A 17,913-nucleotide genomic window follows, 5' to 3' on the forward strand; every position below is an offset into this window, starting at 1 on the left:
CTGACTAGAGATGAGCTAATTGATTGAGTCAGGGCTTATTCGGCAAGCTATAGCGCTTACTGAATAGACTGCAGAAGGAACCAGACTTCCTGGGTCGCTCCGGCTGATCAGCTGTTCAGCTCCGCAGCTGTATGTGTCGCGGCTGTGTGGCAGTCACGACACATGCATGGAGAGCCTGTTTGTTGAAAGTCGTTTTCCCTCTCTGCTTATTCGGTAAGCGCTATAGCTTGCTGAATTAGCCCTGACCCGATCAAAGTCGCTCATCTCTAGTCCTGACCGCTATTGCAGTTCCTGGAGGATAGGGTTCTCCTAAAGCCAGATCCATCTTACTTACCAAAGGTAGCCTCCAAATTCCATAGGTTGCAGGAAATAGTTCTCACTTCCCAATCCTAAGAACCAGAAGAATGAAGCTTCATACACTTGATATCAGGAGGTTGCCTGTCAGTCACTGACCCTAGGAAAAAGGAGAATTCCCTATTTGTGTCCTTCCAGGGGGGCTAGAAAGGGTCTTAGGGTGTCAAGAATCACTTTAGCTAGATGGATCAGGGAGGCTATTTCATTAGCTTATACATCAAGTGGCAAGATAGCGCCAGAAGGTCTGAGGCTCACTCCACACGGGCCATGGTAGCCTCCTGGGTGGAAAGATCAGAGGGCTCGATTGAGCAGATATGTAAGGCAGCTAAATGGTTTTCTCCTACCACCTTTTATAAATATTATAGGCTAGATATGGGTGTCTCTTCCGATCTTGCATTTGTAATAAGAGTACATCAGGCTGTTGTCCCTCCCTAAAATTCTTACCTCTTTGTAATCCTCTCGTGGTACTGTCATGGGAGACCGAATAAAGTCTTAGTTACTTACCGGTAAAGGTATTTTTTGGAGCCCATGACAGCACCCTTATATTCCCTCCCTTCATGTGTGGGTAAGCACTTCTTTACACTTGTAAGTATTCACGGTTGTGAAATCATCTGGAGTTAGGTGTATTGCATGTTTTCTGCCTTTAACCATGGATGGTCCTCTTGTACTCTGTAGTCCAACTGATGCGTGGGAGAGGTGCCACCCTTTTATGTCTGTAGGTTTCCTGTCCTTGAAGGGCGGACCCCTGCGCCTGCCCAAGGCATGACAAAAGAGCGCAGGCGCCAGCTGATTTCAAAACAGCGCTGAGGAGGCGGCGCCCAGCGCCAAGACTACTTGAGTGACGGCTGTGTGGCGTCTGCAGTGGGGGGGAAAGGCCTGCCTCCAGGACTGAAGAAAGGTATTTAGGACAAATTACAAAACGGATTATTTCTGCAGTTACAGTGTCGGGGTCGTAACGACAATAATAACCTTCATTCACCAGTCATTCCAAATTAAAATGTGAGCGCAGAACATCTGGTACCAAGTAAAAATGATTCAGACACGCAGCTGATTCAATTTTAGCTGATGTCCCTGCATCCACACACGTCAGCAGTGGTACAGCAACTACTTTATTTTTTGAATATACAGTACTATTGTTTAGGAAAAAGGAATGCATTAGGCGGGGTTTAAGCAGTATACATCTAGTGCTCAGTCTCTCTCTCTGATTCGTCAGAACGTCTGCCAGTGGTTACTTCTTTCTTCACATTCCTGAGTTATCTTTTCAGGAGAAATGATACTTAACTCTTTAGACACTGAAATAAAGTGAAAGTGAACACTGACAGCCATCTTTAGATACAATTACATTTGCATTAGCTAGCAGATAGGAAAAACTTATTGTTTCACAGTATAAGATATATAAAAGTACAAAGGTATATAAGAAAATATATTTTCACCTTGACAATCCCCCCTAAACACTAAGTTTTTCCCTTAAAGAAAGATCCTTTGAGACTGTCCATGTGATGGGAAAAGGGGAGGTGGATTTCTTCATCCAGACACCTCAGAAGCTCTCCCCTAACGAGAGGCCTCCAGGCAGCTGAACCCTTCACTAACCTCACATGGAGTTCTCCCACTGTCCCTAAACTAAATCTTAGTATCATCTGAGAATAGGGGGTTTTGTCTACTCTCTTGAGGGGGACATACTTAGAGATCTCCCCTGGATCAGTACCATTGTACTCTGGTGGGTCTACTTCTTGATTGAGGAATATGCCAGTCGGAGTTGCCTTGGCAATAACCTTTTTGTACAAGGGAATAACACAACAGAGAATTATGGATACAATTATAAGGAGGGCAATCAGTACAAGACAGGCCTGTTGAAGGAATCCCTTGAGCCCACCCAACCAGCCGCAAAAGAAAGATGTGTCTACTCCAGCATTAGTTTTCAATTCTGCTGCTAACCCAGTTATCTTTTTGAGGGCTATTATGGTTTTTCCATTCACTCCAGAGTTCTGAGGGATATAGGTACAACATTCTTCTCCTACCATCCCGCAAACTCCTCCTTTCTCAGCTAAAATCATATCAAGGGCTAGCCGGTTTTGAAGAGTCATTCTAGTGTTAGGGCCCAATTCTTCAACTATACCCTGGAAGGCATCTTGGCTAAAATTGACAAACCTTTGTTCACTGTAATATATGTAATTGATCCATTCAACATTTTTATTAATCTGCACCTGTGGGATTATAGAAGCAAAGCCAGCATAGATCTGGTTCTGGGCTTTAAACTGATCAGGCACCCCCCTTGGCACTCCAATGGCATCAATATATACTAGTGGATCTTCTTCATAACTCATGTGGAGCTGATCGAGACTTCTCCTCTTTCTGGTAGGTTCATCAGGTATCTTTGGATCCCAAGGTAAAATCTTGAACTGCATGGCTAGTTTAACAAGGTTGCATTGGCCTATCCAGGCATTAGGCAACCTAGGACGGAGCTTACCTTCTCCACATAACCAATAAATATCGTACATATATTGTGTATGTTTAATTAGCAAGTCAGTATCTAGAGAACTGTTCTCCTTGCAGAAACCTGTCTCGAAGATCCCTACTGGTGTACCTGTGGTGTCATGGGATTTATAACAGGTGTAATTGTCAGCTAATACGGTTACTTCTCCTGGAACCTTTAGTTTGGGTTTCTCATGAATTAGTGGGACGTAGTCTGGGCAATCAGTGGGCTTCAAACCTTTCAACAAATTCATGACACAGGCAGTGATGTTGTCATCAGGAAAAAGCAATGCATGTGTGTATAGGTGTGTATTCGCAGCAGCACAAGCAATACATCCTACAGAGATGTTCTGGACTCTTACATTGTATCTCACCCATTCTAACCATAGGTTTTTCCTTGGGGCTGTTTGTGTTTCTATGGAGAAAACCTCTTGCCAACTGAGACCTGGAATGGGGATCACTTCATTAACTACATTTTGCAAACGCTCACCTGGGCCTGCTTTAACTGTACTGGTAACAGGGGCCTTGGTTGGTTTGGAGTTAATATCCCGGAGCTGTATGTGGCCTAAGTTCCCATAATATCCACTACCAAATACATAATTATAATGTCTTCCCAGTACAAACGTCTGCAGATCAGCAGATTGGGGGTTTTCAAGATTTAGGAGGAGGGGGTGACAGCTTCTACCCCATTTACAGCCCCTAAGTGGTTGCAGAAGGGCTGTTAGATGCATTCTTTCACGAAGACTCCTACCCGTCCCATCCTTAGGGAACGTGGCTTCGCTAGGTTTATATCCCCAATCATTCCCTGTACTCCAGGCAGCATCTGTCCAATAATGACAATTATTGTTGTATTGTCTGGTAACACACATATAAAACTGGATGGTTCCCTCTACCACCCGTCCAGTCTCGGGGCACTTGACTACATCGCAGAAATCAAATCGCCAGATATTTACCGGGGCTGTCAGGTTTACCCAGAGAATAGTGGGACCAGAATTCTTATTTACAATAGGGGCCGAAGAGGTAGGGGCGAGGATGGCCCCCAGCCCCAAGATCAAAAACAGCAACATTTCCCTTCAGTCACTACTGTGACTAAACACTGGTTCGGTCTCTTTTACAGTGTGAGGCGTGGATCCAGGTGCTCTTTCCTTCAAGTTTTACTGCAGTGGGAGTAACCAGGATCACCGTGTGGGGTCCTTCAAATCTTGGCTGAAGACAGTCTCTGCGCACAAACTTTTTCACATACACCAGGTCTCCTGGCACAAAGTCATGGACCACGTCACCTGTGGATTCTGGAAGAGAAGCAGAGACTGTAGGATGGGTGTTAGACAGTTCTTTAGACAATGCAATCACAAATTGTACAACTTTATCATTTGTCTCAGACAACTCTTGGGGCCTAATATCTCCTATTTTAGGTGGAGCACCAAAAAGAATTTCAAAGGGAGTCAGGCCGTGTTTTCCCTGTGGGGTGTGTCTGATATGGTATAGGACCACGGGGAACAAATCTGGCCATGGGAGTGGGTGGTCCTGGCTCATTTTAAGCAACTGGGTCTTAATTGTGGAGTTCATTCTTTCAACTTTGGCTGAACTGGAGGGGTGATAAGGGGTGTGTAGACCCAGATCTGTCCCTAACATGTGCCACAATTCCTCGTAGACATTGGCAGTGAAGGCTGGGCCTTGATCTGATTCAACAACTTCGGGAATTCCAAATCTGCACGAAATTTCAGTGATGAGTTTCTTAGCTGTAGTCTTGGCAGTCATGTTAGTCACTGGGTAGGCTTCAGGCCATCCTGAGAACATATCCACGGCCACTAGGACGTACTCATACTTTCCTGACTTGGGCATCTGAATATGATCGTCCTGGATTCTCTGCCAAGGGTAGTCTGGTTTGGCAAGATGCTGAAGCAGAACCTTGGCGGTGGCTGTTACAGATGGCACAGACTGGGCAGGCTCTTGAGTAGGCTGTGACAGTGGTAGAGATTCCTGGGGCCCAGTAGAGCTTCTTGATACAGGCTAGTGCTTGGTTCTTTCCTCGATGAGTTGATCCATGAGCCCATGCTGCAATGGCTGGATACATTCTTTTGGGTAGACAGGGTTTCCCATCCACCTTATAGAGTCTGGGAAATTCGTATTGTCCGGCCGAACTACGATTCCCATGAATGGCTCCTGCAGCTTCCCACTGTCTTCTTTCTTCTTTAGAGGTCAACTTTTGTTCTTCCCACAATCTTTCTTCAGGTGGTCGAGCTGGCTTCCAGACAGATCTGGTGGCAGGGTATTCAATTTCCATGTCTTCTATCAACTCTCTCTTCTTTCTTCGGGGTTCGGACTTCTCAAAGTTTCGTTCTTCTTCGGCTTGGGCAGCTTCTTTGGTTGCTTGTCCTTTTGTTTGTGCTCTAGTAAGCACAGGCATCACGGGTGGAGCAGTGTCTTTACAATATGGTTTTTCAGGTGCTGTTTCTTCTTCTTCCCACTTTGCTGAGACATTCTTTATAGCAGCAGCTTTGGCAGCTTGGTCTGCTAAATGATTTCCTCTAGTTTCCTTCGAGTTGACTTTCCCATGAGCTTTAACTTTGATCACCGCAATCTGTGCGGGGAGCTGCAGTGCCTCCATCAGGGCTTTTATCCTTAGTGCATGTTTAACAGGGGTTCCTGTAGCCGTAATGAACCCTCGGAACTTCCATAGGCATCCAAAATCATGGCAGATTCCATGGCCGTATCTTAGTCGGTGTAGACATTGGCCGTTTTCCCTTCTGCTAGATAACATGCTTGTTGTAGGGCCACAAGTTCAGCTTCCTGAGCTGACAGGTGAGGTGGTAAGGCTTCAGCCAGAAGGACTTCTGTGTCAGTGGTGACAGCATATCCAGTGTGGAACTTGCCATAAGAGTCTGCAAATCGGGATCCATCAGTCCATAGTTGCAAGTCAGGGTTGAGAAGTTCCTGAGTTACCACATTCTGTGGTGCAGAGATTTCTTGTTCCAATGCTTTTACACAGTCATGTGGGTCACCGGGTGATCTCCAGTCTGGTAAGTCCTTATACCATTCAGGTAACTCCCCCCCCCCCCAGAATGTGGAAGCAAAGTGGCTGGGTTGATAGTAGTACATTTCTGGAAAGTAATGTTGGAAGGCAGAAGTAAAGAGCACTGAAGCCTGAGATGTCTTTGGCTCGTCAGATGCTTAGGAGATGTTTGTTGAAGGACGGCAGAGAGATCATGTCCAGCTTGAATGACCAAGTCATGACCAAGTGCTATGTCAGCAGACTTGTCCAGGAGAACATGGGCCGCATGTACAGCCTTGAGACAGGATGGAGCAGTTCTGGCAACAGGCTCTAGTCTGGCTGAGTAGTAGGCCAGAGGACGGAAACGATCAACATGTTTCTGTGCTAGCACACCAGAGGCATATCCTTCAGACTCTGAAACAAAGAGGTGGAACGGCTGAGTGTAGTCAGGAAGACCCAGAGCAGGGGCACTGACAACAGCTTCCTTGAGAGCCAGAAAACAGTCCTTTTGCTGAGCATAGATATACGGATTTTCAGCATGTTCCCAATCTGGTCCTCCAGTTTTGAGACAGTCATACAAGGGTTGCATGAGTCTTGAAGCATCCGGAATCCACTGTCTGCAGTAGGTAATGAGTCCTAGGAAAGACTGCATAGCAGAGTACGTATTCGGATAAGGGATGTCCTCGATGGCATGTTTTCTGTCCTCGGTGAGGTGTCTCGAGCCTTGAGAGATGCAGTGTCCGAGGAAGACAACTTTCTCTTTGCACCACTGGACCTTGGCCTTTGAGACTTTGCAGTTGGCAGAGTGGAGGAAGAGGAGTAAGGACTCAGAAGCGGCAAACAGATTTTCTTCAGTTCCACAGAGGAGTAGGTCATCAACATACTGGAGAAGCGTGACGTGAAGATTCTGTAACACCCACGGATTCAGGGTTATCTTCATAGCATGAGTGAACTGGTTAGGGGAGTTCTGGGCACCCTGTGGTGTCCTGGTCCAGGTCAGCTGAGATCCTTGGAACGTGAAAGCAAATAAGAACTGTGAGTCTTCATGAAGGGGGACACTGAAGAAATCATTAGCCAGGTCAATAACGGTGAAGAGTGTTGCTGAAGTAGGCACTTGGGAAAGCAAGGTGTTTGGGTTGGGTACCACAGGAGTTTCCAAGATGGTTGCTGAATTGACTGCTCTGAGGTCCTGTACAAGTCTGTATCTCGGAGGGCCTCCAGGAGCTGTCTTTTTCTTTACCGGAAACAGGGGTGTGTTACAGGGTGAAACACATCTGATTAGCACTCCAGAACATAGGAGAGAGGTAATCTGAACTCCAAGGCTCCGTTCTTGGGCAGCCTTAAGTGGATACTGAGGTAGTCTGGGGTACGGGTGCCCAGGTTTGAGGTGGACTTTCACTGGAGGCACTTTGAGCAAACCCACATCTTCAGGTCCAGTTGACCACAGAGCGGTAGGCAGATTGGGCAAATCCGGGGAAGGTGTCGTTTGCAGAGTCATCATCAGAGGGAAGGCTTTAAGGACACAACGATCTTCAGTGCCTTGTTGTGAGGCAGGATCTTGTAATTGCAATTCCATCCCTTGATCACCGAAGGTGATGGTAGCACGAAGTCTTTGAAGGAGGTCAGCTCCTAGAAGGTTGACGGGGCAGGTTTCAGACACCAGAAATTTGGCAAAGACACCAGAGAAAGGGCCAGCTGAGACAGGAACAGTGAGTGGTGATGAGGTTTGTTGACCTTCAACTCCAATACACGTGAGGAAATCTGAAGATAGGGAGATTGTAGGAGGCAGCTGAGATGAGGAGATAACAGAGGTGGCCGCCCCAGTGTCCACTAGAAACTTGAGAGGTTGGCTGTCCACTTCCAGAGTCACCGTACCGCAAGATGAAGAAGTACAAGTGGTAGGGAAGGTGGGCACCGGTTGGCCTGAACTTCATGAGTGTGGAGGAGGGAGTCTCCGAGGGTGCTCTTTGTGGGGGCAATCTCTTCTCATGTGGGCAGGGTTGCCACACTCCTAACACAGAGGTCTCCCTTGGTCATCACGAAATGGTCTATCCCTGTAGTTTCGGCCTTGGGGCCCCCTCGGCCTTAAAGATGGTGGTCCATACCGATCCTGAGCCTGGTACACCATAACAGGTACTTCTGAGACTTCTGCCATATACATGGCTGGTTTCTTCTTGCCTTTGTCCTTCTGCTTCTTTTTCTGCTTCTTTTTCTGCTTTTTCTTCCCTTTGAAGCATTTTCTGATAACTCTTCACAACAGTGAGGGCCTGTTTTAGGGGACCATCAGGTAATTCGGGACGAAGCTTCATTACCTTATCCTTCAGTGGATCTTCCAGACCATCAATAAAAGCACGGACCAACAAGGCTGCCTGCGTCTTCACAGGAGTTGAATAACTCAAGTCTTCAAACTGCATAGTTAGTCTTGCAGCATATTTCTCCACAGCTTCACCAGATTCTTGTTGTATATCCTGTATTGATCCTGCTTCGTCACAGAGACGATCCTGGGCCTACTTTGTGAGTTGAGCAATAAACTCCTTTCCAGACTTGAACTTGTTGAGAGGTCCTGCTTTAGTGGGGTCCAGTTCCTTCATGATAGTGGGGAGGAAGTATTCGGAGGCTCTGATTGAGGTAATACCTGATAGATCAGACCATGTAGCTCCATAGATGCTCCTAATCTGTTCCAGTCTCCTCACATACTGCATAGGAAATTTATCTGGGTCACATAACTTGCTGACAATAGCATCAATCTGTACCGGAGTGAAGGGTTTGTACTTCAGCTTCAGTTCTTCTTCTTCTTCGTCATGTGTCACTGCCTCACCCTCCGGGGCAGTTGGGGGTGCTGTGGGTGTTATCCCATCCAGAGGCTTTATACCCGTATGCATCAGGGGCACCATGTATTCAGCTACCAAGGGCATGATGCCCTCCAATCCGGATTCATGGTAACAGACAATCCTAACTTCTTGTAAATCTAGATTTGGGGTTGATTGGAGGCAATTCTTGATGACTTCAACGTGTTCCTTCATACAGGGGCCCAGTGAGTATCCAAAGAGTCCTGAAGATATCAATGGTATAGCCAAAGTTCTACGAGGAAGTGTATCTCTCCCTAGCCGTCCTGCAAGGATGACCACTGTCTGTAAGGCAGTCTGCAACATTGTACGGCAGTGTTCGGGTGTCCTGTAGTCATATATAGGGCCTGCAGTGTGTAGCACTATATCACAGGGCAAATTCCCTCCCTGGGTGGTCATAGCATCTCCTGGATGCAAGGGGCCATAAGCGGCAAGGTAGGCCTGACACTCTTGGGCTATGGCTGGGCCCCCCTTTTTAGCTATCTGTTGGGCCAAACCACCTCTATGTGACAGGGTAAAATTAGCTGGGTTCACTATAGCTCCTACCTGGTGGGTAATTATGTCCCCATACCCTACTGAGAAAAGAACCTGGGAGCCCTGAGGTGTGATGTAATAGCGTGAATGACAGGGGTACCAGATTTCAGGGTCATGGGGCAACTTAGAGGATTTGTTGAGAGGGGTAGGTAGTGGGCTCCTTCCGGGCCGGGGGGATTCAAACGGACCTAATAGCATTGGCAGGGCAGGGGGAATTGTAACGGCCTGGTTGTCCAGGTCCTCCGATTCTTCATCATCTCCGATAACTTGGCGTCTCATACGCATTGCGGACTGGAAAGCCGCACTGCCGGTCAGAGCATCGAGGGTAAAGGGACCCTGACCTGGCGTGTTTACAAATATCACAGTGGGTTGCACCGGAAGACTAGGCCCAGAGGCCGAAATGGAAACGGGAACATTAGAGGTGGAAACAGCATCGGTCGGTGCCGGAGGTTTCTCAGGAGGGGGTGGTCCCTGATAGTACTCGCCGGAAAGTGTCACCAGCGGACATAGTGGCTGGGGAAGAGTTCCGGGTGCACCAAGATGGCTGCCGGTGGAGGCGTGGCATGCCCCACTTCCGGGCAGGAGTTCCGGGTGCACCAAGATGGCTGCCGGTGGAGGCGTGGCATGCCCCACTTCCGTCCATGGTCTGGGCGGAGCCCCAAGGACGGCCCGCCCCACACACACGGCAGGTTTCCACCCAGGTTGGATTCTGCACGCCACAAACAGGACACACCCATGCTTCTGGAGAGCTCGTCCCGTCGCCATTATAGGGCGGTGGCTGGGACTGGGTTTTCATCATCAGTGGCACGGCAGCCATTTTACAATCTGTAAGATCACAGTTCAAAGGCATCTTATAACCAAACACAGGTTCTGCATTCTCTGATCCTCCCTCTCCATGAATCTCTTTCCATCCTTCATTCTTCAAGCCTCGCGCAACTCGCAGATAAGCTTGTGCTTGTTCTAACAATCCTTTATCTTTCAACATGCCTCGTTTGTTTTCTATGAGATTGTGCCACATAGACGGCTGCAATCTCCCTGACGAGGGCAATCCTACATGCTTATACAATCTCTCAACATTCTTGACTGCCTTCTTGCCCTCCCGTGACTCTACTATTGCCTTGACTTCCACAGCATCCTCATCTAACTTGTGGGGCACCGACTTCTTTTGCTTTAAGAGACGCAACATGACTCACAGAATACTGTGTCCTGCTTTAGCAGACCACTGGCAGCCATATATTAACAGACTATCCTGCCACGATATTCCAAACCGTTGGGAGGCAGCCTCCTAGTGAGAGCCCTCCACAAAAATTCTGGTGGTCCCGTATGGAGCGTCTTAATTACCTGTTTCTGGTGGTCCCGTTTCGGGACATCTTAATTACCTATTTCTGGTGGTCCCGTACGGGGCGTCTTAATTACCTATTTGTACTCAAAATTCTGGTGGTCCCCCACTTGGGACGTCTTAATTACCGGTTAGTACAATATCACAGAGGCTGCGTCTCCTATCCCTTTCTGTAAGCTGCCCCACAATCTACAACTAGCTCAATTTTTCAGTCCTCTTCACTACTAAACAATAGTCATGGGTAGGGTGGTTGAACGGAGTACAATGACCGGTGGAGCAGGTGTGGTGTACATGAGGATGCGCCGGATGTGACATGTCTCAGTTGCTGGTTCAGAGCATGGCACAGGATCGCATTCGATCTCACCACTCGACCGGTCACTCCCCAGACCCAAGGAGACCACAGACAAACCAATAACGGCTGAGACACTAGCAAGTGTGACACATACAGTGTATATGATCGCCACTTACCGTGTTCGGAGGGTGATCAGTCCTCGAGGTCAGCCACTACAGGTATCATCCACAGACATCCAGGCATGGGTCCAGAGGGTCTCGGATCGCTGTCCACGCCCCACGTTGGGCGCCAAATTGTCGGGGTCGTAACGACAATAATAACCTTCATTCACCAGTCATTCCAAATTAAAATGTGAGCGCAGAACATCTGGTACCAAGTAAAAATGATTCAGACACGCAGCTGATTCAATTTTAGCTGATGTCCCTGCATCCACACACGTCAGCAGTGGTACAGCAACTACTTTATTTTTTGAATACACAGTACTATTGTTTAGGAAAAAGGAATGCATTAGGCGGGGTTTAAGCAGTATACATCTAGTGCTCAGTCTCTCTCTCTGATTCGTCAGAACGTCTCCCGGTGGTTACTTCTTTCTTCACATTCCTGAGTTATCTTTTCAGGAGAAATGATACTTAACTCTTTAGACACTGAACTAAAGTGAAAGTGAACACTGGCAGCCATCTTTAGATACAATTACATTTGCATTAGCTAGCAGATAGGAAAAACTTATTGTTTCACAGTATAAGATATATAAAAGTACAAAGGTATATAAGAAAATATATTTTCACCTTGACAACAGCACCAATAACTAAAAGAGCCACCTTGTCAGAATGCAGCATTACTGCTGCACAAGGTGGCTCTTTTAGTTTCAAACGCCTGGGGGGGGGGTTGACAGGTTCCCTTTAAAACCAAGGAAGGTTTAGGGTGGAAGCACATGTGATAACACAAACCAGATGGACAGGGGTAAACAGATAGGGATAAAAGGAAACTACTATCATATAAATACACTCACAAAACAGAGTGGAAATTAGGGGAGGGACAAACCAAATGGGAGAGGATAGGGAGACGCAGCAATTTACTGATACACTCCAACCGCCTTCTCCAAACACTGACTGTCTCCAACTCTAAACCAGGTAGTGGTTAACTTTCACTGGCAAATTCAGAAACGAGGAGGGTTCTTATACCTTCAGGAAGTAACAAACTCAGAAAATACTGGTATAACCCAAGACTGAACGCTCCAGGAGTCCAACCAAGGCTACGTTCACATTTGCGCTGTTGGGCGCAGCATCGTCGACGCAACGCACAACGCATGTCAAACGCATACACAACGCAGCGCATGCGTTGTCCTATACAGTTGAAGATCCAACACGCCCCCCCAAAAAATACATTTAGTTAAAAGGCGCATGCTTCAAAAAACGCGGCTCAACGCAGGCAACTGCGCCCTATGCGTTTTTCATAGACACTAATGTGTTTTTTTGGCACATTTACGACGCAGGTGCGTTGCATGCGTTTTTCTTTGGAAATGTGACGAATCAAAACTGCAACCTGTAGCGTCGTCCGCGCCCTGTCTGGTGCGCCAAAAAAACGCATGCGTCATACAACGCATGACAACGCATGACAACGCATACCGGCGCATGTCCATGCGCCCCCCCATGTTAGAGATAGGGGCGCATGACGCATGCGTCGATGACACTGCGCCCAACAACGCAAATGTGAACGTAGCTTAAGCAGTTTATCCCTTGCAGCTCCAGAACAAAGAAAGACAGAACTGCTGATAGGATGGTGAAGCAGTTCTAACTACCACAAGTGTATGTGTCACCAGATGCTACAATCGTCTGACCCCACTCTGTCGCGGTATCCCCGTGACAGTTTGCTGCTTCAATTTTTATAGTGGAATATTGCATGAATTTGTGATTACGAAAAGTGATCAGATAAATTGCAAAGTCATTATCTTATTCCCTAAAATGCCATTTTCATAGATTTTCAGGTTTACCCTAAAGTGACCTGCTTATAACATTTCAGTGATCTTCTCCTTGGCTCAGGAGAAAGTATTAATGAGGACAAGGAAGCTGATATAACTTAATTCAATCAAAATAACAGACGTTTTGCTTTATAAGGGAGCTGTTTGAAATCATTATTTTTCTGCTGTCTGTATGGTTACCTCAGTCATTGCTTTGCATTAAAATTGCTTTACTGGCAAAATCAACCAGCTATGGGATCACCAAGAACTTACCACCAATCAGAGCGGCCAGTGTTTCTCACGCTGTCACACAGATGACCCACTCAAAACACCCCGATGTTCGGAGTGCCAAACTCGAACACTAACACAGACTTCCTGGAGAAGTCGGTGTTCAGCGTCCGTGCCAGAATACTACGGTAGGTATTCGGTACGGACCCCGAACTTTGATGCTCGGGTTCGCCCATCATTATCCAGTAGCAATTTGGCGATGAACAATGCTTTTTCATGCAAAAAGGATAATCAAGTAGCTTGGTGAACAAAACATTGAAATTTTGGGTCCATAGCCAAGTCTTTGCATACATTTGATGTATGTGTAATACCTTATGAAATAGTTATAATTGTACTTCAGTAACCATAGAAGCATCTGACTAAAGGATCTAAAAACACTGACACATCAAATGTTGTGAAAACTAAAATTGGGGTGTATCAACTTTTGGCCATAACTGAAAATTCTTTAAAATTCCCATGCTGTACTGCTTACAGAAGTAAACACATCTTTCATTAATATGTAGATTTTGTCCTTTATAGAGCTTCAGAAAACCGAATATATGGTGTTTGCTGGAAGGCATTACTGTTTAGGTGATAAGTGTCAGGTGAGTGATAATCTTGTACACAGAAGTGTCATCTGTTTTGAATATATACATTTTAAATATGGTAACATTAGCCTTATAATAGTGTACATTCAGTGACATGTGAACCTGCTTACATGATTGCAGGTGCGTTTAGAGCCTGGTGGACGATACTACAATGCTCATATACAAGAGGTTGGACAAGATACCAACTCTGTTACAGTATTTATTGAAGAACTAGCTGAAAAGTAAGTTTACTATAGCAGAAATTATGGCTGGGGAAAGTAAGGGAATTTTTTTGTACATTTGTATTTTACAGTGAGGGATGGATTTGGGTCTGTAAACTTCTGAAAATGTGACCAGCAGTGCATATTTCTAACTTTGTTGCCCTATTGTAGACTGTTTTATAAGTGATTCGAAGATGTGCGATAAATGGATTCACCCAACATTGGTTAAACAAAATTATACAGTTCTAAGGCTTGCTTCACACACATACACTTTTCATTCCCTACTCAACCCAAGAGTGCAGGTCCCAACCATGGATCTCTGACTTGACAATCTGGCCAATTACTTCAAAGAAAAAATTGACCACATCCGACAGGAAATTATCTCCCAATCTTTTCATACCATGCCCTGTCCTCCTTCCCCCATTGCATCTAGTTCACTCTCTCTGACTTTGATCCAGTTACAGAAGAAGTAGTAATCGGGCTCCTTGCAGCTTGTTGCCCGACCACTTGCACCAGTGACCCCATTCTGTCACCTCTCCTCCAGTCCCTTTCCCCTGCTGTCATCGCTCACCTAACAAAAATGTTCAACCTTTCTCTCTCTTCCGGTATCTTTCCCTCCTCATTTAAGCATTCCATCATACATCTATTACTTAAAAACCCATCCCTTGACCAAAACTGTGCCGCTAATTATGGAACCTGTCTCTAATCTTCCCTCCATCTCTAAACTCCTCGGATGCCTGGTCCACTCCCTTCTTATCCGCTATCTCTCAGATAACTCTCTTCTTGGTCCTCTTCAATCTGGTTTCTGCTTTTTACACTCTACTGAAATTGCCTTCACTAAAGTCTCTAATGATCTACTAACAGCTAAATCTAATGGTCACTACTCCATGCTAATTCTCTTGGATCTCTCCTGGTTCTCCGCCTATGTTTCTGACCGCTCTTTCACTGTATTTTTTGCTGGTTCCTCTTCCTCTCCCCTTCCCCTTACTGTTGGGGTTCCTCAAGGATCAGTCCTAGTCAGTCCTAAGCCCCCTTCTCTTCTCTTTGTTTACTGCCCCTATTGGACAAACAATCAGTAGATTTAGGTTCCAGTACCATCTCTATGCTGATGACACCCAATTATACACTTCTTCTTTGACATCACGCCTGCCTTTTTAGAAAACACCAGTGATTGTCTCTAACATCATGCCCTCCCTCTATCTGAAACTGAACCTGTCAAAAACTGAACTCATGTTCTGTCCCTCTACTAACCTACCTTTGCCTGACATTGCCATCTCCGTGTGTGGTTCCACCATTACTCCCAAGCAACATGCCCGCTGCTTTGGGGTCATACTTGATTTTGAGCTTTCATTCACCCCCCCACATCTGATCACTGGCTCGCTCTTATCCGCATCTCAAAAACATTTCTAGAATTCGCCCTTTTCTTACTTTCGACTCTGCAAAAACTTAAGATTTCACTTATTCATTCTCAACTGGACTCTTGTAACGCTCTACTAATTGGCCTCCCTCTTACCAAACTCTCCCCTCTCCAATCTGTCCTGAATGCCTCAGCCAGGATCATATTCCTCACCAATCGTTATACCGATGCCTCTACATTGTGCCAGTCATTACCCTGGTTACCCATCCACTCCAGAATCTAGTACAAAACTATTACCCTCATCCACAAAGCACTCCATGGCTCAGCACCACCCTACATCTCCTCCCTGGTTTGTCTACCGCCCTACCCGTGCTCTCCGTTCTGCTAGTGACCTGAGGATAGCATCCTCAATAATCTGAACCTCCAACTCCCGTCTCTAAGACTTTTCACTTACTGCACTAATTCTTTGGAATGCACTACCCAGGTTAATACGATTAATGTTTTAGACAAGGAATATAAACCAGCTCACCCGTGATGCATAAGCTGAGTTTCGGGAGCACGGACCCGCTGTGTTCAGGCGTGTAGAATCCAAAAGAAAAAAATGTCCAGCTTCACCGAACTTGTGAAAAAGTGTTTTCTTTATTCACAAACTTAAACATGGAGGATACAAACTTCAGCACACCCATATGGGTATGAATCTCAACGCATTTCTGGAGACTTAGCTCCCTTAATCATGATCATGGTCAGTTGCAGTACTGTACTGCAACATATGGGGTAATGACCCGTTCAGCAGAATTTGTGTGACAAATTTTGCCGCCATTTTTTTAACAATATCACCTTGTGAAAATGTAAAATCTGGGGCTAAAATTAAATTTTTATGGTAAAATTTGATTTTTTCCTTCGCCTCATTGGGGGGACACAGACCATGGGTGTATGCTGCTGCCACCAGGAGGCTAACACTAAGTATTACAAAGAAAGTTGGCTCCTCCCCTTGCAGTATACACCCGCTCTCAGCTAACTAGTTCTTGCTTAGTGTCTGGAGGAGGCCCACGGACAGGTCTGCTATTCAGACCCCAAACTTTTTTTTTTTTATATTTACATTTTTACCTTTTACATTTTTTATTTTACTTTTTAAAAAGGACAAATGGGGTGACAGATCCTTGCAAGGTTCCGATCTCCCCGAACCATCAACAGGCGAGCATGGAGAGTGTAGCCTGTTTCCTCTCCTACGACGTGCCACGCCTGAGCTGATTCTTAGGGGCGACGGGTCCCTTCAAGGGCACCGATCTCCCCACACCCTTAACGGACGAGCACATGGAGTGTCGCCTCCACGTATCCTCTTCCGCAGCCAGGCCTGTTGACGGACATTCAGCCCTGTCCCATCCTAGGTGATTAACCCTTTAAATGTACATCCTAGGTGATTAACCCTTTAAATGTACAGAGGCCCACCTCGTGGCGTCCGAGCAGCCCCCACCTCACCACCACTGTTAAAGCGGATGGTACTAGGAGACGGACGGTCCCTCTCCGCGTCCCTTCTAAGGGAAGATGGATTGAGGTTTTTCTTTTTATCCCTGCACCGTCCAAACAGCAGCGACAGCAGAGGATCTTTTCTATTTTTCTAACCTGCTGAATAGAGATTCGTACTCTGCCTTCCGGCAGCTTCTTGGCTAAGTGCCGGGACTGGAGTGGCTGCAGGGCTCTGCATAACCGATGGATTCCTGCCTTCTTTGTAGCGGGGATCACCTTTCTTCTCCTGCTCGGTGCCAGCGGGCGCCAAAAATTTAGTCCCCGGCTTCGGGTTTATGTAGACCGCAGACCGTGCTATGCTGCACTTCCATGTCTCCGCCCCCCCCTATTCAGGTGCTTCTCGTTCAGGATGAGAGCACTCACAGCTATCTTCATCATCCTGCTGTTTCCGGACAAGAGCTGTCATCCAGGAGTGGCTGCCGCATAGGACCCTGAGGCATTCAGCGCTGAAGACAGCGCTAATCCAACGTGGACTCGAGGATCCGGGTAAGGAGACGCCGCTTCCCTCCCCTTCACCATACTACCTCCGATGGCATAAAGGCCATGACCAGTATTCCCTGGTCTTAAAGGCACATGACCAGTATTCCCTGGTCTTTAAGGCACATGACCAGTCCGAAGCCGGTCACCCCAAATGAGCTCAGGAGCCCTCTGCTGCCACAGATCCCAGCTTATCCCAGTATCTAACCAAGAGATTGAATCCCTCCGTGAACCCTCTGTGGCTCGGAGTGCTCGCAGGACCGATATAGAAGGACTCTCCTACATGAGAGCCGTCGGCTAGCAGGGGCCACAAGTATTCTAGAAACGTACAGGCGTCTAGAAAACGAGAGCTTCATTTCCTGATCTCCCTCACCAATGTTTTGCTGAGAATAAGACTCAGAATATGGATCGGATGTTGCCTTGGATCTGGTCTTGCCAGAGCTTCAGAAAAGGATGGATTTGCCTATTTAGACCATCAACCAATCTCTGTATATTGACGAGGACTATCCGGATAAGCGATTCACTGGACAGAAGCCTCTTTAAGCTCGGTATCCTTTTTCAGCAATATGCGAACATGTGGCGTGTCCCCTCCACGTATATCCCCCTACGACGTGGGATGTCATGCCTGGTCTGATTTTTAGGGGTGATAGGTCCTTTAAAGGTCACCGATCTCCCCACACCATCAACAGAT

At 46.6% G+C, this 17,913-nt stretch overlaps 1 protein-coding gene across 1 annotated transcript in view; it reads left to right on the top strand.

Annotated features, from left to right (window-relative positions):
• The window catches only part of ALG13 (ALG13 UDP-N-acetylglucosaminyltransferase subunit), a 203,209-nt gene that overhangs the window by 107,798 nt on the left and 77,498 nt on the right, over positions 1-17,913 (top strand). The window contains exons 15-16 of the mRNA XM_077281501.1: positions 13,594-13,658; positions 13,782-13,882. Of these exons, the coding sequence (XP_077137616.1) occupies positions 13,594-13,658; positions 13,782-13,882 (166 nt within the window). The remainder of the gene's footprint in view (positions 1-13,593; positions 13,659-13,781; positions 13,883-17,913) is intronic.

Source organism: Ranitomeya variabilis, chromosome 2, assembly GCF_051348905.1.
Source record: "Ranitomeya variabilis isolate aRanVar5 chromosome 2, aRanVar5.hap1, whole genome shotgun sequence".
NCBI classification, from domain to species: domain Eukaryota; kingdom Metazoa; phylum Chordata; class Amphibia; order Anura; family Dendrobatidae; genus Ranitomeya; species Ranitomeya variabilis.